This window comes from Dermatophagoides pteronyssinus, unplaced genomic scaffold, assembly GCF_027571235.1.
Source record: "Dermatophagoides pteronyssinus isolate colony J.1.1.1.1 unplaced genomic scaffold, Derpt_VIB-CSIC_2022.12 sq0012, whole genome shotgun sequence".
Classification (NCBI taxonomy): Eukaryota; Metazoa; Arthropoda; class Arachnida; order Sarcoptiformes; family Pyroglyphidae; genus Dermatophagoides; species Dermatophagoides pteronyssinus.
Genome location: NW_027461536.1, coordinates 763,299 through 791,003, shown reverse-complemented (window position 1 = coordinate 791,003; position 27,705 = coordinate 763,299). Strand labels below are relative to the sequence as shown.

General features: G+C 27.0%; 9 protein-coding genes, 2 long non-coding RNA genes and 1 pseudogene across 14 annotated transcripts; 7 read left to right on the top strand and 5 right to left on the bottom strand.

The window, feature by feature from the left end:
* Positions 1-2,136: 2,136 nt before the first annotated feature.
* Positions 2,137-3,472, bottom strand: LOC142645482 (uncharacterized). Its single transcript, XR_012846611.1, has 2 exons — positions 3,237-3,472; positions 2,137-3,169 (listed from the first exon to the last, which is right to left on the bottom strand). It is a non-coding gene; the product is annotated as an uncharacterized LOC142645482 (long non-coding RNA).
* On the top strand, positions 3,377-5,194 carry LOC142645481 (uncharacterized). Its single transcript, XM_075821758.1, has 2 exons — positions 3,377-3,880; positions 3,946-5,194. Exons 1-2 carry the CDS (start codon positions 3,834-3,836, stop codon positions 5,081-5,083), a joined length of 1,185 nt encoding a protein of 394 aa, XP_075677873.1. The 5' UTR covers positions 3,377-3,833; the 3' UTR covers positions 5,084-5,194.
* A 72-nt stretch (positions 5,195-5,266) lies between these two features.
* On the top strand, positions 5,267-7,430 carry LOC113791100 (uncharacterized). 2 transcript variants are annotated; one of them, XM_075821760.1, is made up of 3 exons: positions 5,267-5,481; positions 5,538-6,974; positions 7,040-7,430. In XM_075821760.1, exons 1-2 carry the CDS (start codon positions 5,435-5,437, stop codon positions 6,637-6,639), a joined length of 1,149 nt encoding a protein of 382 aa, XP_075677875.1. In that variant the 5' UTR covers positions 5,267-5,434; the 3' UTR covers positions 6,640-6,974; positions 7,040-7,430. The 2 variants fall into 2 exon arrangements, with proteins under 2 accessions (XP_075677875.1, XP_075677874.1); XM_075821759.1 differs by having other exon boundaries at positions 7,032-7,425.
* Positions 7,431-8,274: 844 nt separating this feature from the next.
* On the bottom strand, positions 8,275-13,389 carry LOC113791056 (mechanosensitive cation channel TMEM63A-like). 3 transcript variants are annotated; one of them, XM_075821755.1, is made up of 11 exons: positions 12,959-13,389; positions 12,053-12,315; positions 11,915-11,994; positions 11,069-11,823; positions 10,894-10,991; positions 10,255-10,823; positions 9,883-10,186; positions 9,621-9,814; positions 9,228-9,559; positions 8,898-9,172; positions 8,275-8,826 (listed from the first exon to the last, which is right to left on the bottom strand). In XM_075821755.1, exons 2-11 carry the CDS (start codon positions 12,233-12,235, stop codon positions 8,695-8,697), a joined length of 2,922 nt encoding a protein of 973 aa, XP_075677870.1. In that variant the 5' UTR covers positions 12,236-12,315; positions 12,959-13,389; the 3' UTR covers positions 8,275-8,694. The 3 variants fall into 3 exon arrangements, with proteins under 3 accessions (XP_075677870.1, XP_075677871.1, XP_075677872.1); XM_075821756.1 differs by having other exon boundaries at positions 12,053-12,240; XM_075821757.1 differs by having other exon boundaries at positions 12,053-12,204.
* A 557-nt stretch (positions 13,390-13,946) lies between these two features.
* Positions 13,947-14,823, bottom strand: Trs33 (trafficking protein particle complex subunit Trs33). Its single transcript, XM_027340811.2, has 4 exons — positions 14,681-14,823; positions 14,552-14,613; positions 14,257-14,458; positions 13,947-14,194 (listed from the first exon to the last, which is right to left on the bottom strand). Exons 1-4 carry the CDS (start codon positions 14,756-14,758, stop codon positions 14,072-14,074), a joined length of 465 nt encoding a protein of 154 aa, XP_027196612.1. The 5' UTR covers positions 14,759-14,823; the 3' UTR covers positions 13,947-14,071.
* A 93-nt stretch (positions 14,824-14,916) lies between these two features.
* Positions 14,917-16,932, top strand: Coq8 (ubiquinone biosynthesis protein COQ8, mitochondrial). Its single transcript, XM_027340807.2, has 2 exons — positions 14,917-15,111; positions 15,179-16,932. Exons 1-2 carry the CDS (start codon positions 14,917-14,919, stop codon positions 16,904-16,906), a joined length of 1,923 nt encoding a protein of 640 aa, XP_027196608.1. The 3' UTR covers positions 16,907-16,932.
* A 1-nt stretch (position 16,933) lies between these two features.
* Positions 16,934-18,500, bottom strand: LOC113791083 (damage-control phosphatase ARMT1-like). Its single transcript, XM_027340809.2, has 2 exons — positions 18,313-18,500; positions 16,934-18,249 (listed from the first exon to the last, which is right to left on the bottom strand). The coding sequence occupies exons 1-2, from the start codon at positions 18,357-18,359 to the stop codon at positions 16,953-16,955; spliced, it is 1,344 nt and encodes a 447-aa protein (XP_027196610.1). The 5' UTR covers positions 18,360-18,500; the 3' UTR covers positions 16,934-16,952.
* A 28-nt stretch (positions 18,501-18,528) lies between these two features.
* aurA (aurora kinase A) lies at positions 18,529-19,902 on the top strand. Its single transcript, XM_027340810.2, has 3 exons — positions 18,529-18,643; positions 18,712-19,597; positions 19,668-19,902. Exons 2-3 carry the CDS (start codon positions 18,737-18,739, stop codon positions 19,791-19,793), a joined length of 987 nt encoding a protein of 328 aa, XP_027196611.1. The 5' UTR covers positions 18,529-18,643; positions 18,712-18,736; the 3' UTR covers positions 19,794-19,902.
* A 55-nt stretch (positions 19,903-19,957) lies between these two features.
* LOC113791086 (neo-calmodulin pseudogene) lies at positions 19,958-20,832 on the top strand (annotated as a pseudogene).
* A 280-nt stretch (positions 20,833-21,112) lies between these two features.
* LOC113791062 (E3 ubiquitin-protein ligase RNF13-like) lies at positions 21,113-24,083 on the top strand. Its single transcript, XM_027340783.2, has 7 exons — positions 21,113-22,107; positions 22,185-22,268; positions 22,329-22,478; positions 22,543-22,636; positions 22,707-22,997; positions 23,061-23,141; positions 23,201-24,083. The coding sequence occupies exons 1-7, from the start codon at positions 22,033-22,035 to the stop codon at positions 24,070-24,072; spliced, it is 1,647 nt and encodes a 548-aa protein (XP_027196584.1). The 5' UTR covers positions 21,113-22,032; the 3' UTR covers positions 24,073-24,083.
* On the bottom strand, positions 22,672-24,640 carry LOC142645485 (uncharacterized). The gene is made up of 2 exons (XR_012846614.1): positions 24,285-24,640; positions 22,672-22,952 (listed from the first exon to the last, which is right to left on the bottom strand). It is a non-coding gene; the product is annotated as an uncharacterized LOC142645485 (long non-coding RNA).
* A 339-nt stretch (positions 24,641-24,979) lies between these two features.
* On the top strand, positions 24,980-26,792 carry LOC113791024 (uncharacterized). The gene is made up of 4 exons (XM_027340741.2): positions 24,980-25,220; positions 25,315-25,573; positions 25,667-26,128; positions 26,201-26,792. The coding sequence occupies exons 2-4, from the start codon at positions 25,523-25,525 to the stop codon at positions 26,660-26,662; spliced, it is 975 nt and encodes a 324-aa protein (XP_027196542.1). The 5' UTR covers positions 24,980-25,220; positions 25,315-25,522; the 3' UTR covers positions 26,663-26,792.
* The last annotated feature ends 913 nt before the right edge of the window (positions 26,793-27,705 follow it).

Below are 27,705 nucleotides of genomic sequence, written 5' to 3'. Positions count from 1 at the left end.
AGTAATAAGATTCATTGGAAATTTTTTCATAAATTTTTCAAAGTTTTTTTTAATATAAAGAAATTTTTCTTTTCTTTTCTTTTCTTTTTGACATTCAGAATGGATCAAAGCATTTTGCCGATATGGATATTTTTTTCGGGAATTTATTTATTTATTTTTGTCATCCAGGGTTTGTTTGCCCTGCATACACACACACACACACACACACTGGTCATCCGATTATACCTAGAATAGATATTTTGTGTGGCACCACAAATTGATAATAAAAAATTGGACCTGTTGCGCATTTTTTTTCTTCATTACCTACTTCGGTTATAGTCAAAAATGTAACAAACGACTTTTTTTTACCCGAAAATTTTCCAAAAAGTAAAAGATTTTTTATTTTTTTTGACATAAAAGAAATCGAGAGAGAGAGAGAGAAAAAGAAAGAAGATTATGTCGGTGTTCGTAGATTCATTTCTGATTTCGAAAAATTGCTCCAATTTTTTGTTTCTTTGTTGGGTAAAACTTTTTTTTAGTTTTTGCAGAACAACAAAAAGACCTGACCATTGTGGAAAAAATGGCCATTGCTTTGTTTGTTTGTTTTATTGATTTGTTTGATAACTCTTTTTTTCACTTCTTTTATTCAATCAGGAAAAAAAGATGATAAATCAAATCAATTGGTTTTGATCAATCTGATTTTTCGATGAAAAGAAAGGTTATTCTTCAGTTGTTCAGTTGCTGTTTGATTATCTAAATTTTTCTAAATTTAAAGATTATTTTTGTTTGTTTTGTTTTGTTTGCTTGAAAAGTTACTTTACGATGAACCTTTGTGATCCTGATGATGATGATGATGATGATGGTACATTCTTCTTATCTCGTCCCTTATTCCCTTAGTTAAATGAATTGAATCAAAAATAACCAATTGAAATATTTTAGTTTATCTGGTAATGATGATAAATCGATGATGATGATGATTTGCTAATCATCACCATATGATGTGTCAACTTTTTTTCCTTGATTTCTCGGCAAGATTATAAATATTTTTGCAGATTTCCCTCTCTTAACCAGAAAAAAAAACGAAATAACTTTGTGAAAAGATTTATGTCTTTTTTCGTTTGTCGGGAAAGTTTTTTTTTGAGAAAAATTAAGCCATAATCATTTGATAAGTCAATCAGTTTTCGGTTTTGTCGAAATATTTCTTCCAATTTTTGATCGACATGATTTTTTTTATATTTTCAAACAATCAAAAATGAATCACTTGGTGGTCGATATTTGAAAAAAACAGGTTGTTGTTGTTGCTGCTGTTTTTCATTGTCAATATATGTTTGGATCGATCAAATCGATTCGGTTGATTGATCGGATCGAATCACACCACACACACAGACAGTCTTCGATGATTAAATGACACAAATGAAAATAATCATTGAACAAAAACAATGGACAATGTTTTTACCATTTGAAAACAAAAATAATCCTCAATTTCCTGTCAAAAAAAAAAAATCAATTGTTTGTTGTTTTTTCTCAATGATTTTTTTTTCTCCGCTTAGCTTGTTTTGACTTTTTTTTTTTTTTTTTTTTGACTAAAAAACTTTCTCAATCCTTCTCTCGTTATTCGATAGGGTCCAGTGATTTTTTTTTCTTTTTTTTTGAAATTGATCATTTCCATATTGAAAAAATAGAAATGAAGAGGGAGAGTGAGAGAGAGAGAGAAGAAAAATTGTCGGCAAATTTTGTCTTTGTTTTTCGACCACCAAACAAAAATGATCATTCAATCTTCGAAAAAAGGATTGAAGAAAAAACGAAAATTGTCAACAGAATTTGAAACAAAAAAAAATTTGGCTTCTTTCTTCGAAGACTTTTCTGTTTCTTATATATCACTTTGCTTTCGTATTTGTATTTCATTTGAAAATTAATTTACGACACACTTTTTCGTTCAAAGATCAGACCAATGGTCAACACTGAAAGACTGAAAGTCAATCCTTTTTAATGACAAAATTGTCGTCGTCATCGTCGTCGTCGTCCCTATCGTTTATCATCAACATCGTTGGTGGTGGTGGTGACTTGATCTTTGTGACTTGGTGACACCAATATTGGTATCTTTCTTTTTTTTTGTGGACTGATATTTATGATTTGCCACAAGGGATGATAATAATGTGAACAAGTGAAAAAAATGGAATGGTTCACCATTCAAATTTTAATTGTTTTTTTTCTTTCAAATTTTCAGACAAAATTCTAACCATGATAATGATGATAATGATTTTCATCCTTGCATCTTTTCGTCTTCATCTTTTTTCATTATCAAATTTACAACAACATTATTTTGGATGATGAGAACTCTCGAAAAAAAATGATAATAATTTCAAAGCCCACCAACGAAGAAGCCATACCATGATGATGATACAATCATGATTTGATTGACCATGATAATCGTCGTGTGGCTAGAAATTTTATTTTTTACTTTTGCTAAAAATTTTTGTGTGTGTTTCGAATTTGAAAATTGATATAGCATTTTGGTTGATTATTTTACATTTTTTTCGAAAAAAAAACATTTTTATCATCAATTTTTTGTTTTTGTTGTTGTTGTTGTTTCAATTGAAATCATTTTATTTTTCTTTTTCGCTAGATCATCTCTATGTGAATGAACCGTTTTTCTAATTTTTCTCTTGTGGTGTGTATGTTTTGAATAAAATTTCGGAATTTCAAATTCATTTTGGATTGATGATGTTGGCGGCTGTGTGGCAGCGCATCATCTTAGCGGCGGCGACTGTTGGTTTGATTTTTTCTTCATTTGATTTGATTTGATGGTGGTCCTTTTTTTTCTTCTGGTTAATTTTATTTCAATTTTAATTTTACTGAATTCTGTTTTGTTGTTGTTGTTGCATTGATGATGATATAAATCAACGATCAATCTATCAGAGATCAGTAACATCTTCATTGAAAATAAATTGTTAATTTTCCAATATAAATACTGCTAGAGAGAGAGAGAGAGAGAGAGAGAGAGAGAAAATTTTCACCACCAAAAAATCGAATACGAAATGAAAACAATTCATCGTTACTGGATGGAATAGTGATGATAAATATTTGATTGAAATGATGATGATGAAAAAAGACCACACACAAATTTTCTTTTTGGTTTGGTTTGGTTTGGTTAGATGATGTTGAAACTGATTTAAACAACAACAACAAACTGTTATGATAATAAATAAATGTTTAATGTTTGATAATGGTATTTTGGATTTTTGGAAAAATCAAACCTCAAAAACCAAAGAGAAGAATTCCTTTAAACATTTGTTTTCGTTACTCGTATAAGTCTGGTTTCAATTATTATTACTATTAGACGACGACGACAAAATAAATAAAAATTTCCTATTTTCTCAATCATGTTATAAAATAATAATAATAATAAACATTTGAAGAATGTTTTTCTTTTTTTTTTTGGTTTTGAAAATGATGTTATTCCTAGCTAATTGATTCATAAATAATGAAAATTTCAAATATATTGGTTGATTGAATGAGAAAAACATTGAAGTTTTTAAAACTGATTTGATTCAACAAATATGGAACTACTTTGGCCATCCAGTGGTAAGAATCGAAAACTGTATCCAAATTTTTTTTCAAAATTTATCGATCGAAATGAGAACCAAAAGCAAATTTCCAATTCAAGTCATCTGATCATATTGTATTAATCAAATAGAAACATTTTTTGGATCACCAACCATTCAATTAATGACAAGTAATGATTATCGATATTTTCATATTTTATGATGATCAAATATGGAATTGTATTTTCTGTTTGACATAACAAAATTCATTTCATTTTTCAATCAATCATTCATGAATCATCATTAACAATGAAGATTAAAAACTTTTCACTTCGATTATTTGTCAATTATTCTAGGTAAGAATTTGAAAAGAATTTCTTTTTTTTTTTGAATAAACTTTTTACATTTCCATTTGAAATAGCTTCATAGGTTTGACATTCGATGAAATGAGATTGAAGAAAAATTGTTGGCCACAACTAATCAAATTTTTATCATTATTAATGGTTCATATTTATGCTTATATTTTATTTAGAGATTATCAAAATAATAATGAAGGAATGAATGCAAAAGAATTAAGTCAAAATCATTTTGGAACATTGATTGATTTGGTTTCTGAAAATTTTTTTCCATTAGCATTCATCTTTTCATATATATTCTATTATAGAATTGGTTATTCATTAATACGTTCATGTGATTCAAAATTATTCCAAACGATATATGATGATACATCGAGAAAAAGTCAAATAATTTCAATCATCATATTGATTTTGATTAATATTTCAATAATATTGAATTATGCAGGCTATGGTTTTTGGTCATTACAAACAGAATATCCATTCGAAATGATAATTAAATTCTATTCAATGACAATGATTTTATATAGTCAAATATTCAATAATGTATTATGTATTTATTTTAAATTTGCAATCCGACAATTATTACAGCAAACATTACAGAATTTTATTGGGAAAAAAATTAATGACAATCAATGTTTACGAATAATTCGTACATTGGCCAAACAATGTAACAATTTTCATTCATCAATGGCATTTTTTATTATAATGAACATTTTGAAAGATTGTTTTTATCTTCTTTGTTCATTTATTTATGTTTATTTGGATAAATTTTCCATCATTCAATTTATAATTTTAATCATTCATTTTGGTCTTTTTGTATATTGGATATATTTGGATTATGATGCAAAGAAAATTTTATCAAATTTATTTCATCAAATTCAACATCAATATCAATGTAAATCAATGAGACAACAACAACAACAACAACAATCGTCATCATCATTGAAAGTGAAAAATATCAAACAATTGATACAATCAATCGATAATGATGATGATCGATTGATAGCTGAAATTGATAAATACTTGTATCTTAATAATAATTATGGATCACGTAAGGAACTACTTCTTATAGAAATGGACGAATTATATAGTGAAGATTATCATTTTGAATTATTCAATTTATATCGTTTAGATCAGAATTTTTTGATCGATTTTTTAGCTTTTACCATATTGTATTTTGTTCTAATCATTCAAACAGCCTGATAAATCAAATTCATTCGTTTAAAATGTACATTTTTTTATTTTATTTAAATACATTTGGTTCATGAATTGATACTATGAAATTGATACGTGAAAAATAAAATAAAATGATAAAACGTCAGATTGCTGAAAATAACTTTTCCTTCTCGATAGTTGATGGATAACTTGTTTTCAATATTTATTGGATTCAATAACATGTTGGCCTTGATATTGGAATAAAAAAAAATTTGATAAATATTTTCAAAATCATTATCAAACAAATCGATGATGATGATCGATATGAAATTGTATTTTTGTTTGTCAAAATAAATTCATTTTATTTTTCAATAAAACATTCATGAATCAGCATTAACAATGAAGATTGAAAACTTTCCACTTCGAATATTCATCACTTATACCAGGTAAGAATTAGTAAAGTATTTTCGAAAGAAACTTCTTTCATTATTAATCGAAATAGCTACATAGGTTTTACATTCAGTGAATTGAAATGGAAAAATTGGCCACATTTAATCAAATGTATATCGATGATAATAGTTCATCTTTATGCTTACATTTTATTTAGGGATTATCAGAAAAATTTCGAAAAAATGGATGCAAAAAAAATTAGTCCAAATTATTTTGGAACGTTGATTGATTTGGTTGCTGAAAATTTCTTTACATTGGAATTTATCTGTTCATATATATTCTATTATGGATGTGGTTATTCATTAATACGTTCATGTGATTCAAAATTATTCAATACAATATATGATGATACATCGAGAAAAAACCGAATAATCTCAATAGCCATATTGATTTTGATTAATATTCTATTATTATTAAATTACGTGAGCTATGGTTTCTGGTCATTACAAACAGAATATCCATTCGAATTGATTATTAAATTCTATTCAATAATGATGATTTCATACAGTCAAATATTCAATAATTTATTATGTATTTATTTTAAATTTGCTATCCGACAAGTATTGCAGCAAACATTACAGAATTTTATAGCGAAAAAAATTGATGACAATCAATGTTTACGAATAATTCGTACATTGGCCAAACAATGCAACAATTTTCATTCATCTATTTCATATTCCATTTTATTAAACATTTTGAATGATAGCTTTTATCTTATATGTTCATATCTTTATATTTATACGGATAGATTTTCCATTTTTCAATTCATAACGTTAATCATTTATTTTAGTTTTTTAGCCTTTTGGATCTATTTGGATTATGATGCAAAGAGAATTCTATCAAAATTATTTAACCAAATTCGACAACATTATCAATGTAAATCAATAAGACAACAACATTTTTCATTATCGAATGTAAAAAAGATCAAACATTTGTTACAATCAATCGATGATGATAATCGATTGGTGTCTGAAATTAAATACTGGTATCGTAATATTTATAATGAATCATGTGACGAAATACGTTTAATAGAAATGGCCGAAATATATAGTGAAGATTATCATTTTGAATTATTCAATTTATATCGATTAGATCAGAAATTTATTTTCGATTTGTTAGCTTTTACTTCATTATATTTTGTTTTAATTATTTAAACAGACTGATATTTATATTCAACAATTTTGATGAAAAACATTAACAATTTATACCTTTTAATTTGAACGAATTAATCATTGCATAATTATTTTAGGTTTATATAATGAAATGAATATTTTAGTACAACATTTATTATTATAATTATATAAAAGTAATAACATTGAAACATTATTAATGAAATTATTAAAAACAATCAATAATTATAATGATCGATATGGAATTGTATTTTTGTTTGATACATAATAAATTCACTCTTTTTTTTGATCATTCTTGAATCAGCATTAACAATGAAGATTGAAAATTTTCCGCTTCGAATATTCATCACTTATTCCAGGTAAGAATTAGTAAAGAATTTTCGAAAGAAAAACTTCTTTCATTATTATTGAAATAGTTTGATAGGTTTTACATTCAGTGAATTGAAATGGAAAAATTGGCCACATCTAATCAAATGTGTATCGATGATAATGATTCATCTTTATGTTTGTACTTTATTCACCGATCATAAAAAGGCAAAAGGAATGCATGCAAAAGAATTAACACGAAATCATTTCGGTACAATGATGGATTTGGCTTTTGAAAATTTTTTTCAATTAGCATTTATCTGTTCATATATATTCTATTATATAAATGGTCATTTATTAATACGTTCATGTGATTCAAAATTATTCAATAAAATATATGATGGTTCATCAATAAAAAACCAAATAATTTTAATAATCATATTGATTATGATCAATGTTTTTATATTATTGAATTATCTAACTTATGATTTTTGGTCATTTCAGACAAAATATTCATTCGAAACCATTATTAAATTTTTTTCAATGATGATGATTTTATTCAATCGAATATTAAATATTGTATTATGTATTTATTTTAAATTTGCTATCAGACAAGTATTACAGCAAACATTGCAGAATTTTATGGCAAAAAAAATTAATGACTTTGAATGTTTTCGAATAATTCGTACTTTGGCTAAACATTGCAACAATTTTCATTCATCAATGTCTCATTTAATTTTATTAAACATTTTGAATGATAGCTTTTTTCTTATATGTTCATATCTTTATATCTATATGGATAGATTTTCCAATCTTCAATTCATAATGTTAATCATTTATTTTTGTTTTTCAGCCTATTGGATTTATTTGGATTATGATGCAAAAAGAATTCTATCAAAATTATTTAACCAAATTCGACAATACTATCAATGTAAATCAATAAGACAACGACATTTTTCATTATCGAATGTGAAAAAATTCAAACAATTTATACAATCAATTGATGATGATAAACGATTGATAGCTGAAATTGATAAATACTGGTATCATAATATTTATTATGGATTACGTGATGAAATACGTCTTATTGAAATGGCCGAAATATATAGTGAAGATTATCATTTTGAATTATTTAAATTATATCGAATTGATCAAAAATTTATGGTCCATTTTTTAGCTATTACTTTATTATATTTTGTTCTTATCATTCAAACGGCCTGATATTTCAATCAAATCAACAAGTTTTTTTTTGAAGTTGTGCAAAACGAATGCTCTTTTATTAGCAAGTAATGACAGTATAATTTATTAAATTTATGTAGAATTCTTTTTTTTTAATTATAAAAACAATCAAAATTTATTAATTTTATTAATCCATTTATTATAATTAAAATCCATCAAGCAATATGAAAAATGTTTAAAATCAATAAAATATCCTATTTAGTAACAAAACTTGATCTAAGAAAGAAAGAAAGGAAAAGAAAGTTGGTACATTGGAAATGGATAGAAAAAATTATGGATAAAAATAACAAAATATTAATATCTGAAAAAAAAACACCACAACACAATTAATAATGATCACAACTGTTAAAATAATTATGCATTATGAGAATTTCTATTTCAGTTCAGTTTAATTGGATTTTTTTTTGTTTCCTTGTTTGAGTCCTAAATTTTCACAGTTAAATTTTTCAAATTTTGAATCTCTGTATCGATTCAAACGAATATCACACAACAAGTAGGAAAAAAATGGACTAGTTCACATTCGTATTATCATCATTATTGTTGTGTTTGTGATTGTGATGTAGATGATTGTTGAAATAATCCATCATCCAATAAATGATATAATACTGGTGGTGTATAGGAACAAACACAAAAATCTCGTTTCTGTTTATAATTACGATTATTAATCTATATATCAAAACAAAACAAAAAACAAATTTTAAAAATAAAATATTTTCATTTCAATAAACAATGCTTACACGTGAGGTAATTAGATTACGAAACCAATGTTGAAAACCAAAAAATGTAAATGCCAACAATGTTATGATCAATACAATCAATATGAATAATGTTATACGTGAGTATTGTGTTTTAATAATCATTACGGTGAATAATTGAAATTGCATTAAGATGAGACCGATATGTACATACATTATGGCACTTGAATGTATACGGCGATTAATTTTTGTTGGTTGATAAACATGATAGATATTATAACGATCAACGATATGTTTTCCAATCATATACAATAGGCCTAATCATTATCAAAAAAATTAATACAATTAAAATAACATTACATTAACACATACCACAAGGAGCTATAAGTGGACAGGCAAAACTATAGATGACTGTCATTGTAAATATAAGTAAAAATCTTGGATAACTAACACCAAATGGAAAATCAAATGTAACCCATTTTCGTGCTTTTTGATATTCGGCAGGTGAACGTAAAAATAATGAATAAACCAGATATAATACCAATTCAGGTATACGTAAAATTTCTGCAACATTGCCAAGTATTGCTGCTTGTAATGCATAAATGACAAAAAATGCACCATTATCAACCGGAAATAAACAATGCCAACGAAATTTATGTTGATCAGTATTTGATGCAAGTACAGCACCCAACATTGCATTTATACTATAATTATACATTGATTAATCATAAAATTATTACCATTAAAAAGAAAAAGAAAAATTACCTAAGAAATCCGGTCGATGGCAATACAATAATCATCATGACTAAAAAAGCATATACTTTTGACATGACAGCATGATTCAAATTGGAAATTGTTTTATAAGGAATCATTTGACAAGCAAATGTTACAATCGATGGTAGAATGACGGCCAATAACATTAATAGAAATGGACTCATGAAATCAGCAATTATTGAATTCTATAATCGGAATGAGAAAAAAATATTAATAACAAAATTAAAAAAAACAAGATAATTCATTATATTACCGGTTTAAGTATGCCTTGTTTGATTAATTCTTTCGTTGCAATTAGATCAAATATTTTCAATAAAAAAGCCGGTGTAGATAGAAAAAAGAATATTATAAATAGAATGATTGAAATGGCCATTTTTCTTAACCATAATAAATTCATATCGAATGCAATATCACGCCAATTAACATCATCGGGAAATGGAGCATGACTAACCAAACATTTAGCCAAATCAAATTCATTACGAAAATTTAGACAAAGGCCAAATAACAGACAATTGGCACAGGAATGTTTTTGTTTATTTTTTATATATTTATATACCCTATATTCATAATGATAAATGAATAATAAATAGTAAAAATAGTTCATATATAATTAATTATAACTAACTTCATGGCCATTAATTCTGTTTGAAATGTAATAAATGCCGAACGAACGGATTGTTTTGGAATATTTCGCAATTCATCATAGATTTCAATTTCGAGTTCTTGTTTTTCATTTCGATAAAATTCAGCTGCATCAACATTATTTCGATGACAACAGCAAATACAACAGCCAAAAAGTCGATTACAATTAATAGGACGAATCATAAAACGTTTATCATTAACATTATTTTCTAAAATGATAACAACACCTTGTTGCTGTTGTTGAATATTTGAATTTTCTTCTGGTTGTTGTTGCTGCTGCTGTAATCGAAGTTCATTATTAATCTCTTCACAATATTTTAATGCATTTACAGCATTCTGATATGATTGTTCAAGTGAATCTAATTCTCTTACATCAGCAATCAATTGTATACCACTGATTTTAACATCGGGAAATTTTTCATCAAAATAAATTTTTAATTTTTCAACAAGATTATCAAGTATAGGAATACGACGTATAAGTAATGTTTTACAAAACATAAGATCATCATCGGTTTTTAATTCACTTGAAAAACGATTCATAAGAAATACACCCTTTTTGTACAGAGAAAAAAAATTATTGAAAAACAAACAATGAAATTGCAAATCAATAAAAATCACTTACCACAATAATGATAAATGTTGAACAAATGGCATGTGCCCAATATAGATTCGAATCATGTGGTACATTACTAATCGATGTACGAGCAAATGCTTTTCCCTCTTTGTTTCAATTAAAAAAAAACAAAAATTATAGTTATTGATAAATCATATAGTATCTTTTTTTTTGTGTTAATTACCATTATTTCCTTGTACATTGATAGGAAGTATGATGACAATAGTAACAAATGATAATATAAATAAAAATATAATAATATAACGTTGAAATAATAGATATTGATAGGCATCATGTCCTTTATTTTTAAGTATATCTTCATCCGTTATGTTTAATAAATGTGAAAATAAACGTTGAATATAATTGATTGGATTATTACTTAGATTAATGAAAACTGTTTGTACATTTGAATTTTGTTCAATTGGAAATGTTGATTCCGTTGGTACTAGATTTGATTTTGAACCACTTAAATCGGCTGCTGTATTCGATGCAAATATATTATTATCACCATTACTATTTGTTTTTTGATGTTTTGTTGCATTGATTATTGTATTTGTTGTTACAGTTGATGTTGTTGATGATGATGATGATGATGATGACGATGATGGTGATGAATTATTATCTTGTTGATTATTCTGTGCTAAAATTGTTGTCAATGCTGATATTGATGATGATGATGGTTGTGATGTAATATTATTTACAATTGTTGATGATGATGATCCATATGTTGTTGAATGTGTACGTCTATGTTGTTGATGTGATTGTAGATTACGTTGATTTATTTTCTTTTGATTTTTACACATACTTAAATGATATGGTAATATTGCTGGTAAAATATTCTGTTCATTAAAATAAGATTGAATTGATTGAAAATTTTCATTTGCATGTACAATTTTTTTCTTTTTAAAATCACGATTTCCATAAATAAATTGTATCCAACTAGAAAAAAAACAAAACAAAACAAAAAGGAATTATTTTTATTGCTAATTAATTGAAGTGTTTTTTTTATAAATAAAATATTTATTCATACTTGGTTCGATTATTATTTTTCACTTCATATGAATGATAACGTGCCAGATAACGAAATATAACAAATGGTAATATTAAAAACTAATACAAAAAAATTAATTTAAAATTATTAATTAAAAACTCTGTTCAAAATACATACCAGACAAAGTATCAATTGTATGACCAATGATTCGGGTATTCCTTCCCAACCACGATCAATTTCAATTAATGTCATATTTTTTGATAAAAATACATTACATGTATAATTAAGATCATATTCAGCATCGAATTGTATGAAAAAATCATCAAATACTTTATGATAAAGATCATTTAGATAATCCATGGTTGCTGTTGTTGTTATTATTATTAAATTAACATCAATAATATAATTTTTTCTTCTTTTCACTTCATAATTGAATTAACCTGAAATTCAAACAACAACAACAACAACAGTGACAACCAACGAATGAAAAATTCGTTCAAATTGAAGTAGAAATTAGGCGTCGATTGACCTTGAAAAACAAACAAAAAATGCACACCATACACACAATCAAGAATCGAATCAATTATGAATTCGATTATATGAATATAAAATATTCTTTTTTTTTAATGGAATATAAGACGAAAATGATTGCAGGAAAAAAGAAAAAAATAACATTGACGTAGAATTTACACTCTATTTGCACCAAATGTTGACAGTTAGAAAAGTAAAAAAATTCATTCATTAAGCAAAACACAGAGACACAGTATGATGTAAAAAGAGATATGATATATGTATGTAAATCCATTAAATTTAAAAGAATGTGAATGGTAAATGTAATATATTCAAGGGCGTTGACGGTAAAATTGGGTGAAAAAAATGAATGAATTCAGCTTTTTTCCTTTCTTTCTTTCTTTCTTCACCCAAACAATGTTTCAAGAATTTCCCCAAACACACAAAAAACAAAACAATTTTGAAAATGAATCACGCAAAAACAAAACAAAATAGAATGCTTTCAAACAATGTTGATAATCGGAAATATTGTTATTGCACTGATTGATTGATTAAATTTGGTTTGATGTGTACCTTTTTGTTGTTGTTGTTTTGTTTCATTGATTATCAAAATATCGATGGATAACAGTCGCTGTTGTTGTTGCCGATGATGAGGGTAATCATCAATGAATTAATCAAAACGTTCGATTTTTTTTTGTTCGATGATTTGTATGCGAATTTCAAATCGGAATTATTAATAAACATTACATTTTTGTTTGTTTGTATAAAGGAATAGTTTAATTTTGAGTTGTTGTTGTTGTTTGAAGTAAAAATTGCTCACTAAAATCGATTTTACGATGATGATGATGATGATGGAAAAATGTTGACGACAATTTTTTTAAACGCTATGATGACAAATACTTTTTTTTGTTGGTTTCTATGTCGTTATTTATCTTCTCTTTTGTAAGAGCTCGAGTATTTTTTTTTTTTTTTTTAGTAAAAAAATCATCATCATCATTCATTTTTTTTCCTGATTAGCATATTTTATTTTGTTTTGATAAAAAAAATTTTCTCTACCCATCATTCACGTTTATAAAGGATTTGTTATTGTTTTTTTTTCTGGAACAATCCATTTACTGGTCTATATGAATGACCAAAAAAAAAAAAAAAATTAAAATCCAAAAATTTATTATCATTTGGAGGGGAAAAAGGGTAGAATGCAATATTTTTTTTTGGGTTTTTTTTTGCTGTTGTTTTAGGAAGAAAATCGACGGAATTTTGATATTTTTTTTCATTGGAAAGTTTTTTGTTATTACAATTCAAAGATTAATCTTAATTATTGATTGATAAAAGAAATATTATTTTCTCAATGGATTCGTCGTATCGAAATGAAAACAAAACAAAACAAAACAAACAAACACCATATACGCACTTATCATCGGATTTTTTTTCTATTTGCTTTCATCATTTTGTCAATAAAAAATGATATTTTCTTCCTGTTGTTGTCGTTTACGTCAAACAAACAAACAAAAAGCTAAAATATCAATCAAAGAAATCTCGATTTAGTTTTATCGTTGTTTTCTTTTCTTCTCTCATTTGCATTTTATTATAATTTTATGGAATGATTTGAAATGACAACAATAATAAGATATATATGGAGTGGATGATACAAATTTTAGAATTGATTTTTTTCGGTTAATAGATAAATTATGTATGAATTTTTATCTGAAATTTTACACTTGGTGGCTGTGAAACATCAGCAGTTACAACCGATGATATACCTAGATTGAATAATGCACCACGTATTAAGCCACAACTGAATGCTAAATACTAGAAAACGAAAACAAAGATTTAATTATAAAACAAAAACAATTTTGAATTTGGAAAAATACCTTGCCAATTTGATCCATATATTGTTGTGAATCAGTCATTCGTATTAGAAAACGAAATTGATTATCAATCAATACGTAAATACCTTGATGATTTGTACGTAATGTATCGGCTTGTTTACCAAATATTACTGACCAAAATTCTTTACAAATAAATTTTATTATTTCTAATTCATCTTTAAAACGATTCCATTCACGTGTATATCTGATATTCGGGGGGGGGAAACGAGAATAAAATTAGATTATCATTCAGATTATTATTCAATCAGAATCACAAATCTGAAAAAAACAAACAAACTTTTCAATGAATCGAAATCCAACCTGATAGCCAATCGATTCTTGTCGGCTTACATCATTTGGCTAGTTTTTCAGGAGAAAAAAAACGATAAAAAACAATAAACAAAACGAAAACAAAGAAGAAACAAACCTTTTCTTCACCATTCATTTCATCAAATAATGAAACAAATTCCATATGAAGAAAATCTAAAAGAATATCATCGGCCATGATTTGTTTACAGGAATATTAATCATCAACCAAGAAAAAAAACAAATCGATTCAGAATAATATCAATCAGCTGATTCACTCATTCTGCATGCATGTGTGTTTGTGTGTGACATTGATTCAATATTGTTTTTTTTCCACAAACAAACAAACAAAAAATCATGTCAAGTAATTATCGTATTCTTTTACATTTTCTTACAACATTAGATGATGCAATTAGTGTTGCAACTGGTTTTCGTGGTAATCCACATCTTTTAAATCGTATTAGACAATCATTAGTTGAACAATCAAAAATTGATGTTTCAAAATTGAAAAAATTTCAACCATCATCGGAATTGGATCTTCGACAATTGAAAGTAAAATATTATTTTTCATTATGATTGGATTGTTTTCACTCTAATTCTCGAAAATTTTTTGAATTAGATTGATCCAAAATCGGTAATTGATGATGTAACGATTGTGGCCGAAGGATTACGACAATATGCTAATTATGTGGCTAAACATTCTGTTAAAGTTAAACCGATGGTTAAGCCACCGATTATTGAATTACCTAATCTTATACCACCACGACCATCAATATTGTTAGAAGAGGAAAAACATATAACTAAACCCGTTGTTGCTGATTCACCAAGGCCATCGACGACAAAACCAGTGATAAATAAACAAAATCCCCGGGAACAATCATCAAAACAGTCTGATGGTAGCAAATTTCGTACGAATTATTCAACACCGAAAAGAAGTTTAGACGAAGTTGCCTTATTGAAATTATCGGAAAAAGCACGTGAACGTAAAGTACCGGCAAATCGTTTTGCACGTGTATTATCATTTGGTGGCCTTGCAGTTTCGATGGGATTCGGTGCAGCCGAAGAATTAGCCAAAAGAGTTGTAGGAGCTGTCGATAATGATAAGGTTGAGAATTCTGTTTTCTCTACGAATCTATTTTTGACAAAAAATAATGCACAAAAAATTGTCGATACATTATGTCAAGTTCGTGGTGCAGCATTAAAATTAGGTCAAATGCTTAGTATACAAGATAATGAATTACTTGGACCAGAATTACAAGCTATATTTGAACGTGTACGACAATCAGCTGATTATATGCCCGAATCACAATTGGTTGCAATGTTAAGTCAAGAACTTGGATCAAATTGGCGATCATTATTTTCAAAATTTGATATGAAACCATTTGCTGCTGCAAGTATTGGTCAAGTACATCATGCACAACTTGATGATGGATCATTAGTTGCTGTTAAAGTTCAATATCCAGGTGTTGCCGATAGTATTGAAAGTGATATTAAAAATGTATTGACAATTATTAAATATGCAAACATTTTTCCGGAAGGTTTATTCATTGATCATATAATGAATTATGCAAAAGTTGAACTTGCATGGGAAGTTGATTATTGTCGTGAAGCACAATGTCAGATACGTTATGGTAATCTAATTCGTGAACATAGTTATCAAGAAGAAAATCTTCGTGTACCACGTGTATATGAATCATTATCAACAAAAAAAATTTTAACAACGGAATTAATTTCCGGTATACCGATCGATAAATTGGATGATTATGCTGAAACATCAGATCCGAATGTTAAAAATTCCGTTATGGAACGTATTTTACGTTTATTTTTTCGTGAATTATTTGTTTTTAATTATATGCAAACCGATCCAAATTGGTCGAATTTTTTCTACGATTATAAAACCGATACATTATCATTGATTGATTTTGGTAATTGTCGTCCATTTTCCGAACAATTTGTGATGAAATATCATGAAATAATCGAAGCTGCAATTGAAAATGATCGTCAAACAATATTGGATAAATCATTGGAAATTGGATTTCTAACCGGTTACGAAACAGAAATGTTTAAAAATGCACATGCAGATTCTGTGCTAATCATTGGTGAAGCATTACGAATTTCAGATCGTTTTGATTTTAGTCGTCAATCGGTAATCAAACGAATTAATAATCAATTACCAATATTGTTGAAACATCGATTAAAACCACCACCGGAAGAAATCTATTCACTACATCGAAAACTTTCCGGATTATTTTTACTTTGTTGTAAATTAAAAGTACAAGTAAATTGTCGCGCAATTTATGATGATGTTATCAATCAAATGATAAAATTAAAACAATCAAATCAATAATAAAAAATGAAAATAACTATAGAGAACTACACGGATCACAGTTTATTTAATTTTTAAGAAAATGTATAACAGCATATTCACCAATTTCCATCCAATCCTTAGGAAATTGTTTAATACGTTCGATTGTAATTGGATCATTGATATCGACAACAACATCAGCTTTAATTGTACGCAATGCACAAATAGCTTTAGGTTGAAATTCTCGAAGTGCTTGTTTGAATGATGTTCCAATATCCCATTTAAGATCGCCAATTAATTTTCGATAATTAAGATCACCTTTAAACAATACCAGACAGGATTCATTACATAAATTTTGATATAATTCCGGTGCTATACGTGACATCTGTGCATAATCATGTGGTAATGTCCAAAAATCATGTTCTTCAACTATCCATCGACGATGACGAAAATTTTCATTGAAACGATTGTTTAGATTTTTAAGATTCGAACTAATTTCCGGTGTATCATTAATATATTTTAATAACCATTTTATATCATTAGTCATTGTATCCGATACAAACCATGGCATACATTTTACATGAATATGTACAATTATTTTATCTTTTGGCAATAATCCAATAGTATGCATAGCTTCTAACCAACAAAAATCAGTAAATAATTCATAGCCAGCATTATCCAATATGATATCTATTCGATATGATTGTTTATCATTAATATTAGTAGACAATTGTTTCAAATAATACCAAAAATTTTTTAAATCATTCACAAGAATTTTCGATTCCAATTCATTTAAATCAAAATCACCGGTTTGATTACGTTCACCACATGATATTGATAGATCTAATTTATTACCCCATAATGAATGCATTGTATAAAATTTAAATGTAGATTCTTGATCGAATGATTGTTCGTCGTTGCTTAGTGATAATAAATGTGTGGCCAATTTTTCGGCCGGTTTTATACAAAGTTTAAATGATTCTTTTTTAGCGGTGAAAAAATGATCAAAATTTTGAAAATATTTTGAACGAATAAAAATTTCACGCATCATTCGATAGAAATAACATTCACTTAAAAGCCAAATAACATTATAATAAGTAACATCATTATTTTTGCGATATTCATCAGCCAATAAATCATTCCATGCTTTTGCATCTGGTAATGTCGATATAATTGGCTTTATTGGTTTGTTTGTTTGAAGTTCATACTTAAGTTTAGCCAATTCTTCAATCAATTGTTTAGTCTCTTCTTCCGCTTCAGTTTGTTGATCCGATGGTAATTGTAAATCAATCGAAGTAATTTCTTTTCGTTGTCGACATAATAGATCAATTACTTTTGTTATGATCACTGGTAAACGATAACTAAGTGTTTTATATGCAAATGAACTGAATAAAAAGAAATGAAATTGAAATTATCAAATTAACTTCAATTATATTGGCTATATTTACTCTTTATATTTTGCTGATAATGGTTCCGGTAATGTTTTTGAGGCCATTTTTATTTAAAAATAAGTAGGAAAAAAATACTTTATTATTTCTATTTCTATTATTAAGTAAATTTAAATTTTTCTAAATTATTTAATTAAAAAAAATTAAGAATCAAATTTCAGCTGAGTTTCATTTCAACAAGATTCTTTAAAAAAGAATAAAAATTCAGTAACGTATTATGTGTACAGAATAACTCATGTTTATTTTAAAAATTTTGACCGTTTGAATTTTTTTTAATTTCGTTGTGTGTCGCTCTGTATATGCCAAACCTTCTCACATCAACATTATAAGGGTAACAATTTTTAACAAAAAACATTTTTTTTCCAATTAATAATTATCTAACCGATTTCTTTTCTCCAGCAAAAGAAAAAAAACACAAAGAAAAATGGCCAATATATTGACCGATATTAACAATGTCGAGCAACAGCAACAAAATTCACCAAACAAATCGAATGATAATAAATTGATTGTTGACAAAAATGAACATCGGCAACAGTCGAATGATACTAATACTAATAATAATAATAATGAAATGAAACAATGGACATTGAATGATTTTGAAATTGGTCGTCTATTAGGTAAAGGAAAATTTGGTAATGTTTATTCGGCACGTGAAAAACGTAGTAAATATATTGTTGCAATGAAAATTCTATTCAAATCACAATTATTGCATAATAATGTAACACATCAATTACAACGTGAAATTGAAATACAATCACATTTAAAACATCCAAATATTTTACGTTTATTTGGCTATTTTCATGATGAACATCGTATATTTTTAATATTGGAATATGCATCCAAAGGTGAATTGTATACATTATTAAAAAAAATGGGACGATTTCCTGAACGGCAAGCATCAGTGTATATATCACAAATAATCGAAGCATTAAATTGTCTTCATCAACGTAATGTAATACATCGTGATCTTAAACCTGAAAATATATTGCTTGGTTCAAAAGGTGAAATAAAAATTGCCGATTTTGGTTGGTCAGTACATGCACCATCATCACGTCGTGAAACAATGTGCGGTACATTGGATTATTTACCACCTGAAATGATATTACAACGACCATATAATCATTATGTTGATCTTTGGTGTTTAGGTGTATTGGCATATGAATTTATTGTTGGACGAGCACCATTTGAGACAAAAAATTCATTTGAAACATATCGTCATATTGTTACACTTTCATATGATATGCCAAATCATATTAGTGATGAGGCAAAAAATTTTATTCAAAGGGTTAGTATTGAGTTGAAAAAAAAGACAAATTTGGTTTCATTTCATTTTTTTCATTCTTTCATCAAAATAGCTGATAGTTAAAGAACCTGTACGACGAATGTCATTGATGGAAGCACGTCATCATCGTTGGATTAAAATGTATCAACAGCCAGAGCAACAACAACAACAAAATCATGATTCGAAATCGAACATTTAAAAATAATCAACGATAATATGATTAGAATGATTTCAACACGCGTAACTACTTGACTTGCTGTATTTTTCATATTAAATAAAACAAATTATAAGAATTACTAAATTGAAAATTTTTTATGTTTTTGATTTGAAACTTAACAACAACAACAAAAAATCATTATTTGAATGGAGACACAAAAAAATCTACTTTATAAAGAAATATTTAATATTTTTTCTAAAGGTAAAAAATCATTTGGTTATAAAGAATTGGGACAAATAATGAAATCATATGGAATGACTACCAGTGATCTAGAATTACAGGATATGATTGGACAAATGGATTTAAATGTAAGCGGTGAAATTGAATTTCGTGAATTTTTACTATTTATAACAACAAAAATTAAACAACAAGAAACTGCTGAAGAATTATATGAAGCATTTAAATTATTTGATCAAGATGGTAATGGTTTTATTAGTAGTAAAGATTTACGTGAAGCATTAGCAAATCTTGGTGAACGATTTAGTAAAGATGTTATTGATGAAATGTTTAATGAATTTGATATCGATAGTGATGGTGAAATTTTTATCGATGAAATTATTACCAAATTAACGAAAAGTACTAATCAAAAATAAATTTTTTTTTTTAAATCTTTTCCATGATTTTACAACACATTTTTTCAAATTTTTTATTCATGAACGAAATAAATTTTATAATTCTTTGAAAATATTCACATTCGATGTTTTTTCATTCGATTCTTTTGCCTGTTGTTCCATACTTTTTGTCGATACTGGTTTAGGTTTCAATGAAAACCATTCATCAATGATTGATTTATTCTTCTTTTCATCAACATTATCCATTGCTTCAATTCTTTCCTGTTTGTTTTTTAAATGAGCAGGAAAAAAAATCTGGTTAATAACAACAACAACAAAAATCATATGAAAACTAACCTTCATTTTACGGATTTTTTCCTCATCCGATGGTATAAACATTATACCGACACCTAAAATAATAAAACTAGCACCAGTAACCCATTTGGTCAATACAACTGCACCTTGATTGATGGACATTTGAACAGTAAAATGCCAATCAACAAAAAAAATCGAAATTAATTTTTCATCAACATTTAAAACATATATCAACAATATGTTTCTGAAAAAAAATATCGCTATTTGAACCTTTTTCAATCCTTCAACAGTGGATATAGTTTCGAATGTTTTTCTTTTCTAAATGATAAACAAAACATACATTTGTGGTTTTTATTAAACCCAAAAAAAAAAAAAAAATTTTTTTGTTTGTTTTTTTTATTGGCGTTTCGCCTTCAAATCCTTCTTCTATATATATTTGATTATCATTATTATTATTTCCAGTTGTAAAAAAATAATAATGTGTATAAACAAATCAGATTATGTGAAACAAAAATAATAATATTGTATGTGTGTGTTATGATTTTAATATTAGTGGTTGATATTCGTTCTGATCAATAATGATCATTTACAATTGAATCGAGTTGTTTGATTTGAACATTTTTTGTTTTTAATTCAATCAAATTTCATTTTTTTTCTCCAAATAAAAATCATCATCATCATCATCACTTTGATTGATTCATCAGATGATGGATCAGATGGTAGAATAATAAAAAAAAATTTGAATCATTTTTTTTCTCACCCCAAAAACGTATACATTTCTATCGCGTAATCATTGTCTGTGTATATGATTACAATTAACAAATGACTTGAATTCAATCAATGATTTTAATCAAATTTTTTTTTGTCGTCATCATTATTAACATCAAAAACGATAATCATAATTTCGACACGCACACACCTTTTTCATTGATATATTCAATATTTCCATTGTTTATATAAATTTATATAGTGTGTTCATTTGTTAATTAAAAAAAATATCCAACCAAACAATAATGTACAAGTCATGATGATGATGATCTATGTTTATTATTATCATCATCATCATTATTGATTAATTATAATTGATGAAAATCAATAACAAAATATATAGAAACCAACAACGCTGTGCAAAACAAAAACATAAACAAAAATCATCATCAGCCATAGATAAATTGATTGAGGAAAAAGAATTTTCTGTTTTTGTTGTTGTTGTTGTTGCCAAATTTTTTTCCCTGGATTGATTGAAAATCCAGCTCATCAAATCATACGAATTTTGTTTTGTTTTGTTTTCTTATGTGACAAAAAAAATTATTTGCTCGAAATTAAAATATTAATCAAAAAAAAGAGTTGAAAAAATGTCTCGACAATTTATCAATACTATATTCATGTTGGCACAAGTTCAATCATTCATATTGGCCGATATTGCTGTTGTAAGTTATCATAAATTTTCCACATTTTTCTTATGAACCGTAAATTTAATATTATTTTTTTGTTGTTGTTTTTATAGCTTGATTCACAGAATAAAAGTGTTGAATTGTTTATTGATTATAAGATATCATATACACCACCAATACCTGAAGATGGTATTTATGTATGTAGAAACAAAAATTTTTTTGATCTAAGATTTTAAAATTGAATTTTTTTTTAATAGGGTGCACTAACACTTGCATCACCATTGGATGCATGTGGACCAATCAGTACACCACCAAGCTCTACAGATCAATTGAATCAAACAATAAATTGGTTCGTATTGGCTTATCGTTCATCATCATTTCATGCAAAATGTTCGAATCGTGAAAAGGTATGGTGGAGGATTTCATTTTTTTTGAAAATTATAAGTGAAATGAATTTTTTTTCAATTAAAGATTCAAAATGCAGTCAATGCCGGATACAAAGCAATCATTTTATATAGTCCTATGGATTTTTATCAAACATCATTCATTCATTCATCATCTGAACGTAAGATTCAATTTCATTAATAAGAAAAGGATAAATTCAATCAAATTTGTTTGATTTTTATTTGGTTTAGATTTTAATATTACAATACCAGGATTATTAGTTTCACATGAAGATGGTCAAACATTACGTTCGAATTTTCTTTATCATAGTGGTTTTAGATTGTTTATCACATCGGAAATTCCGCCAAATTTTAGCTATTATCTGATACCGTTTGCAATTATAATTGGTGCCGGCATATTAATCATTGTATCATATGTTGTATTTCAATTAATGATGTGTATTATGGAACGTCGTAAAGCACAAAGACATCGTTTATCTAGAAAAGATTTGAAAAAAGTTACACTTCAAAAATTTGAAAAAGGTTTGATTTTTTTATTTTGTCTTGATTCATAATGTTTTGATAATGTTTTAAATTTTTGAATAGGTATATTTTATGAAACTTGTGCCATTTGTCTTGATGATTATGTTGAAGGTGAAAAAATTCGTATTCTTCCATGTAATCATGGTAAGTTTTATTAATATTTTCTTTGGTAATAATCATTTATGATATTTTTTATCAACAAGCATATCACATGAAATGTATTGATCCATGGTTAACAAAAAATCGTCGTGTTTGTCCAGTTTGCAAAGCTAAAGTTAAATTACCTGGAATGGAAGAATATTCTGATTCAGATTCAGATAATGATAATCAACGTAGTAATCGTTTTCAGCAACCGAATGAACGTACACAATTATTACCATCATCATCATCAAGTAATCGATCATCGAATCCAACGACAACAATGGCATCAGCAGCTGGTATTCCAAACAGCGCTTCTTCCAATACCGTAAATCTAGAAGAAATTCTTCGTCCATTTATTTTTCGTAATTTAAGACAATCAAGAACATCAACAATAATAACAACACCGGGTTCAAGACGGAATCGTTATACAAATATACCAGATCTATTGGATGATTCAACTATACGGCCTGGTCCATCAACTTCAGCACCAATTATTTCGGCCGAAATATCTTCACAACAATCTGGACAGCAACAAATTAGTCGAATTCCTTCATCATCAGGATTCAATAGATCCCGACAGAATAGACGAAGAAACCAAACAAATCTGCCACAACCTCAATCACAATTACAACAATTATCTTCATCATCTGAACATACACCAAATGTTGTTCCAAATGTACAGATCGTTATTGCCGATTTGCATTCAACAACCTCACCAAACATTGATCAACAAAAACAACAGCAATCATCATCATCATCCGTGTTGATAGCTCCACCACAATTATCAATTAATTGTGATTCATCCGATATGGATGATCAAAGGTCGTTATCACCTGATCAATTATCGATCAATGAAAATAGAGAAAATAGATCACAAAAACCACAAGGATCTCGACCACAAAAATCTTCGTCAACAATAAATGAGATTGTCTAAGAACAAAAAAATTGGCAAATGTGCATTTTTCAAACTTTGTTTCCTTTTCCTTAAGAAAATATATATGCTTTAACAATGTTGGTAATATGTTGATATCAATGACAAGATTTTTTTTTGGCCTTTCTTTCAACAACTACGATCGATTTAACTTTAAAATTTGTATTTTTGTGATAATGTTCGCCATTGAATAATTGTTTTTTATTCTTACTCACCAATTTCGATTCATTTCTAGTTCATTTTATTTTTTTCTGTTTTTTTTTTTGGTCGAATTTCTTGTAAATATTCATATAGCACCCATTCATCCCTAAATACACACTATCCATCATCATTGATCAAGTTGGTGATGTTGATAAAATTCACTTATTTTTTTCCTTGTAATTGTGGCTATTTATAATTGGCCCATGTTTTGTTTTTCATCTGAAGTGACAAAAATTAGTGAAAATCAAATGGATCTTATATAATAAAATTGTAATCATTGATTGATTATTAATTTTTTAATTTCATTATAAATAAATGAATTTTTTGTTTTCGGGATTTAACAAAACATTTCTCAAGTTTCCAAAAAAAAAAACATTTTGATGGTGATTCGAATTTATTTTTTTTTTTGCATTCAACCAACACCATCTATCGGATGACCAAACAAAACTAATCGAATGTAAACAAAAGTGATACAAAAACTTTATTGTTTTGTTTACAGTTTTGGATGGATTTTTTTTTCGTGATAAATTTGGTTTTTTGTATTTGATGAAATTATTTTTGCTTTTGGTAACTCTGTTCGAATCGAATCAATCAATCAATCAATCAATCAATCAATCAATCAATCATTGTTGTTGTTAAAAAAACAACAAGTCTAATCTAATCGATATTCACATTTTTCTCTATAACAAAAACTTTCAATTGTTTTTGTATTTTGTTTAAATTCACTCTCTCACACTTAATGTGTTGATGGTGATGATAATTATCATCATCTAAGCAAAACAAAAAAAAACATCTTTCATTTCCATCAAAGATAAAAATAAATTCATATGATGGTGGATCAACATTAACAATAAACATACCACCACTACACATTTTGATAATTTTGAAACTGGACCGACCACTTTTAACTGGACGACCTACATTCTTCGTTGCCTTTATCGTTGTTAACTGTAAGATTTTTCTTTTTGATTTTATTGCTTGATATTTGAATAAAAAGAGAAATTTTTTTCTTTCTTCACTCCTTTCAATAAATTGCAACAACAGGAAAATTGTTTTGTTTCGTGATCCAATTTGAGTGAAAGTGAAATCCTAAAGAAAACGACGTCATTTTTTTTTTTTTTTTTGTTGCTGTTGTTTAATATTAAGAAAAGAATTAAAATCCAAATTATTTTGTTTCAAAAAAAAGAAACATTCGAAAGACGGATTGTTAAGAACCAAAAAAAAAAAAAAAAAAACTAAAAAAAAGAAAGAAATGATGATGTCAAGAAATTCATCAAGAAATCATCTGGACAACCAATGTCAGGTAAGATTTCTTTTCCTGGAAATTTTTTCGGTTTACTAATTATTTAATTTAACTTTAATTTTTTGTTAATTAATTGTTCTTTTGTTTTGTCAGGAATGTGGTTGCCATTGTGATAGCTGTATGAATAACAACAGTATACATTTACATCAGGAAATTGAATCATTAAAAGAAAAACTAAAAGAACGTGAACAACAGATTGTATCAATGGAAGGACAGATTATAAGTCATGCAAAACAATTTCCAAAAGGTGAAATGCAAGCATTACGTGATAATCTTTATCATTGGCATGATAAATATGATCGACTATTAGAGAATTATCGTCGTCTACAGAAAGTAAATCAAAGTTTAGAGGATAAATTATTACGTGTTGCTGATCGTTTTGAAACCGAACGTATCGGTTTAAATCAAAATGTTGATCAATTAAACATACGATTGGATGAAGCTAATGCTAGCCTATCATTGATGAAACAACAAAATGAACAATATCGTAATGATTATGATTTAGCCATACGAATTATTCAATCAACACCAACGACAATGATCAATATTGGTTCGGTAATATTTTTTTTGATTTTGTTTATTGAAAATTGATTTTAATTTTTTGTTTCTTCTTTATCAAATGTTTAGTTTCCCGAAGATTTTCAATCACGATATCATAAACATTTAGATGAAAAACAGAATAAACATGATCGAATGTTAAATAATGAAAATAATATGAGAATAAATCATCGTGTACCGATACCAACATTTCCACCTACTGCTATTCTATATTCATTAAATGATGAAAAATCATTTATTAATGATAAAGAAAAATTATCAATGAAATCTGATGAACAGACTGCTGCAGCAATACGTTTAACACAATTATTAACAAAACAACAGAATATTTGTTCAAATTGTAAAACTAATATCGATATGAATATTAATCAACCGGATTTAATAAGACCATCGAAAATAATATCGAATGATTCGTTTATAATGGAAATGTCAAGTAAAAATTTATCACCATCAACAACAACAATGATGATGACATCGAAATCATCATCATCATTAATGAATAATGATAATAATCATACGATTATTATCTAGTAGAAGAAAAATTAATAATAATAATAATTTAAAACAAGCATTTAGATTTATGTAAAAAAAATGACTTTATATTCCTTATGTGTCCAGATATTTTATGTAACGACTGTGATTGGTTATTATTGGATGTTTTTTTGTTTTGTTTCGAATCAATGTTGAATAAAATTGAAAAATCGATTGATTTTTTTTTCTATTAAAGAATGTTTAGTTAGTTTTTTTTCATCACTGCCGCTTCTTTACAAAAAAAAAGTAAAATAATTAATTGTTGATTAAACATACCGACCTGTATGATGATGTTTTTTTTTCTCAATCATAATTATCATTATCATCATCATCATCCTAATCATAATCATTATGGTCAATTGAATGTTGTTGTTGTTGAGGGAAAGCAAAAAAGAAACAAATTCCGACTACACAGGTACAGGTACAGGTACAGGTGAGGAAAAAAATTGTTTCAATGATCAATTTTCCATTTTCATTCACTGTTGTTGATGGTCGTCTTTTGATTTTCCCACTTATAACATTCCACAAAGACAACCACATGTAATATCTCAGTTGTTTTTTTTTCTATTTCAGTAAATGTCATTTGTAATACTTAGGATATATCTTTTTTTTTCACTATCACATTCTCCCCATTTAGGCAGATATATAAATCACCAATGATCAACAGTGTTTGGTGTGTAGGAAAAAAAATGTTTAATTTTTTTTCTTCGATCAAATCAAGATCATTTAGTTAATTTCACACACACACACACACACACACACACACACACACACACACACACACACAAGGTGTGATTGCTTAAATGTTTAAATAATGATGCTTTTCTTCTTTCCCTTCGAATGAAAAAATATTTGCCATATCAATATTTATATGTTACATTTTTAAACTAAATGATGATGATGATGATGATAGAAAAACAAACCAATGGCCAACAACATTAATTTTGTTTCTATCTTTTTTTCATTCATTCATTCACATTATATTTTAATCTCTCTTTGAATAGTCATTTCTTTTTGGATCTTCAGGTATTTTTCTGCTTTCT

Coding starts and splice junctions, on each gene's coding strand:
- LOC142645481 (XM_075821758.1), top strand. CDS start 3,834: ATGAAGATTAAAAACTTTTCACTTCGATTATTTGTCAATTATTCTAG. Junction 3,881..3,945: donor TTATTTGTCAATTATTCTAG/GTAAGAATTTGA, acceptor CATTTGAAATAG/CTTCATAGGTTTGACATTCG.
- LOC113791100 (XM_075821760.1), top strand. CDS start 5,435: ATGAAGATTGAAAACTTTCCACTTCGAATATTCATCACTTATACCAG. Junction 5,482..5,537: donor ATATTCATCACTTATACCAG/GTAAGAATTAGT, acceptor TAATCGAAATAG/CTACATAGGTTTTACATTCA.
- LOC113791056 (XM_075821755.1), bottom strand. CDS start 12,235: ATGGATTATCTAAATGATCTTTATCATAAAGTATTTGATGATTTTTTC. Junction 11,995..12,052: donor TACAATTGATACTTTGTCTG/GTATGTATTTTG, acceptor TTTTTGTATTAG/TTTTTAATATTACCATTTGT. Junction 9,560..9,620: donor CCATCGACCGGATTTCTTAG/GTAATTTTTCTT, acceptor GTATAATTATAG/TATAAATGCAATGTTGGGTG.
- Trs33 (XM_027340811.2), bottom strand. CDS start 14,758: ATGGCCGATGATATTCTTTTAGATTTTCTTCATATGGAATTTGTTTCA. Junction 14,459..14,551: donor GGATTTCGATTCATTGAAAA/GTTTGTTTGTTT, acceptor CCCGAATATCAG/ATATACACGTGAATGGAATC. Junction 14,195..14,256: donor ATATGGATCAAATTGGCAAG/GTATTTTTCCAA, acceptor TTCGTTTTCTAG/TATTTAGCATTCAGTTGTGG.
- Coq8 (XM_027340807.2), top strand. CDS start 14,917: ATGTCAAGTAATTATCGTATTCTTTTACATTTTCTTACAACATTAGAT. Junction 15,112..15,178: donor TGGATCTTCGACAATTGAAA/GTAAAATATTAT, acceptor TTTTTGAATTAG/ATTGATCCAAAATCGGTAAT.
- LOC113791083 (XM_027340809.2), bottom strand. CDS start 18,359: ATGGCCTCAAAAACATTACCGGAACCATTATCAGCAAAATATAAAGA. Junction 18,250..18,312: donor TTATCAGCAAAATATAAAGA/GTAAATATAGCC, acceptor CTTTTTATTCAG/TTCATTTGCATATAAAACAC.
- aurA (XM_027340810.2), top strand. CDS start 18,737: ATGGCCAATATATTGACCGATATTAACAATGTCGAGCAACAGCAACAA. Junction 19,598..19,667: donor CAAAAAATTTTATTCAAAGG/GTTAGTATTGAG, acceptor TCATCAAAATAG/CTGATAGTTAAAGAACCTGT.
- LOC113791062 (XM_027340783.2), top strand. CDS start 22,033: ATGTCTCGACAATTTATCAATACTATATTCATGTTGGCACAAGTTCAA. Junction 22,637..22,706: donor CATTCATTCATCATCTGAAC/GTAAGATTCAAT, acceptor TATTTGGTTTAG/ATTTTAATATTACAATACCA. Junction 23,142..23,200: donor TATTCTTCCATGTAATCATG/GTAAGTTTTATT, acceptor TTTATCAACAAG/CATATCACATGAAATGTATT.
- LOC113791024 (XM_027340741.2), top strand. CDS start 25,523: ATGATGATGTCAAGAAATTCATCAAGAAATCATCTGGACAACCAATGT. Junction 25,574..25,666: donor ATCTGGACAACCAATGTCAG/GTAAGATTTCTT, acceptor TTGTTTTGTCAG/GAATGTGGTTGCCATTGTGA. Junction 26,129..26,200: donor CAATGATCAATATTGGTTCG/GTAATATTTTTT, acceptor TCAAATGTTTAG/TTTCCCGAAGATTTTCAATC.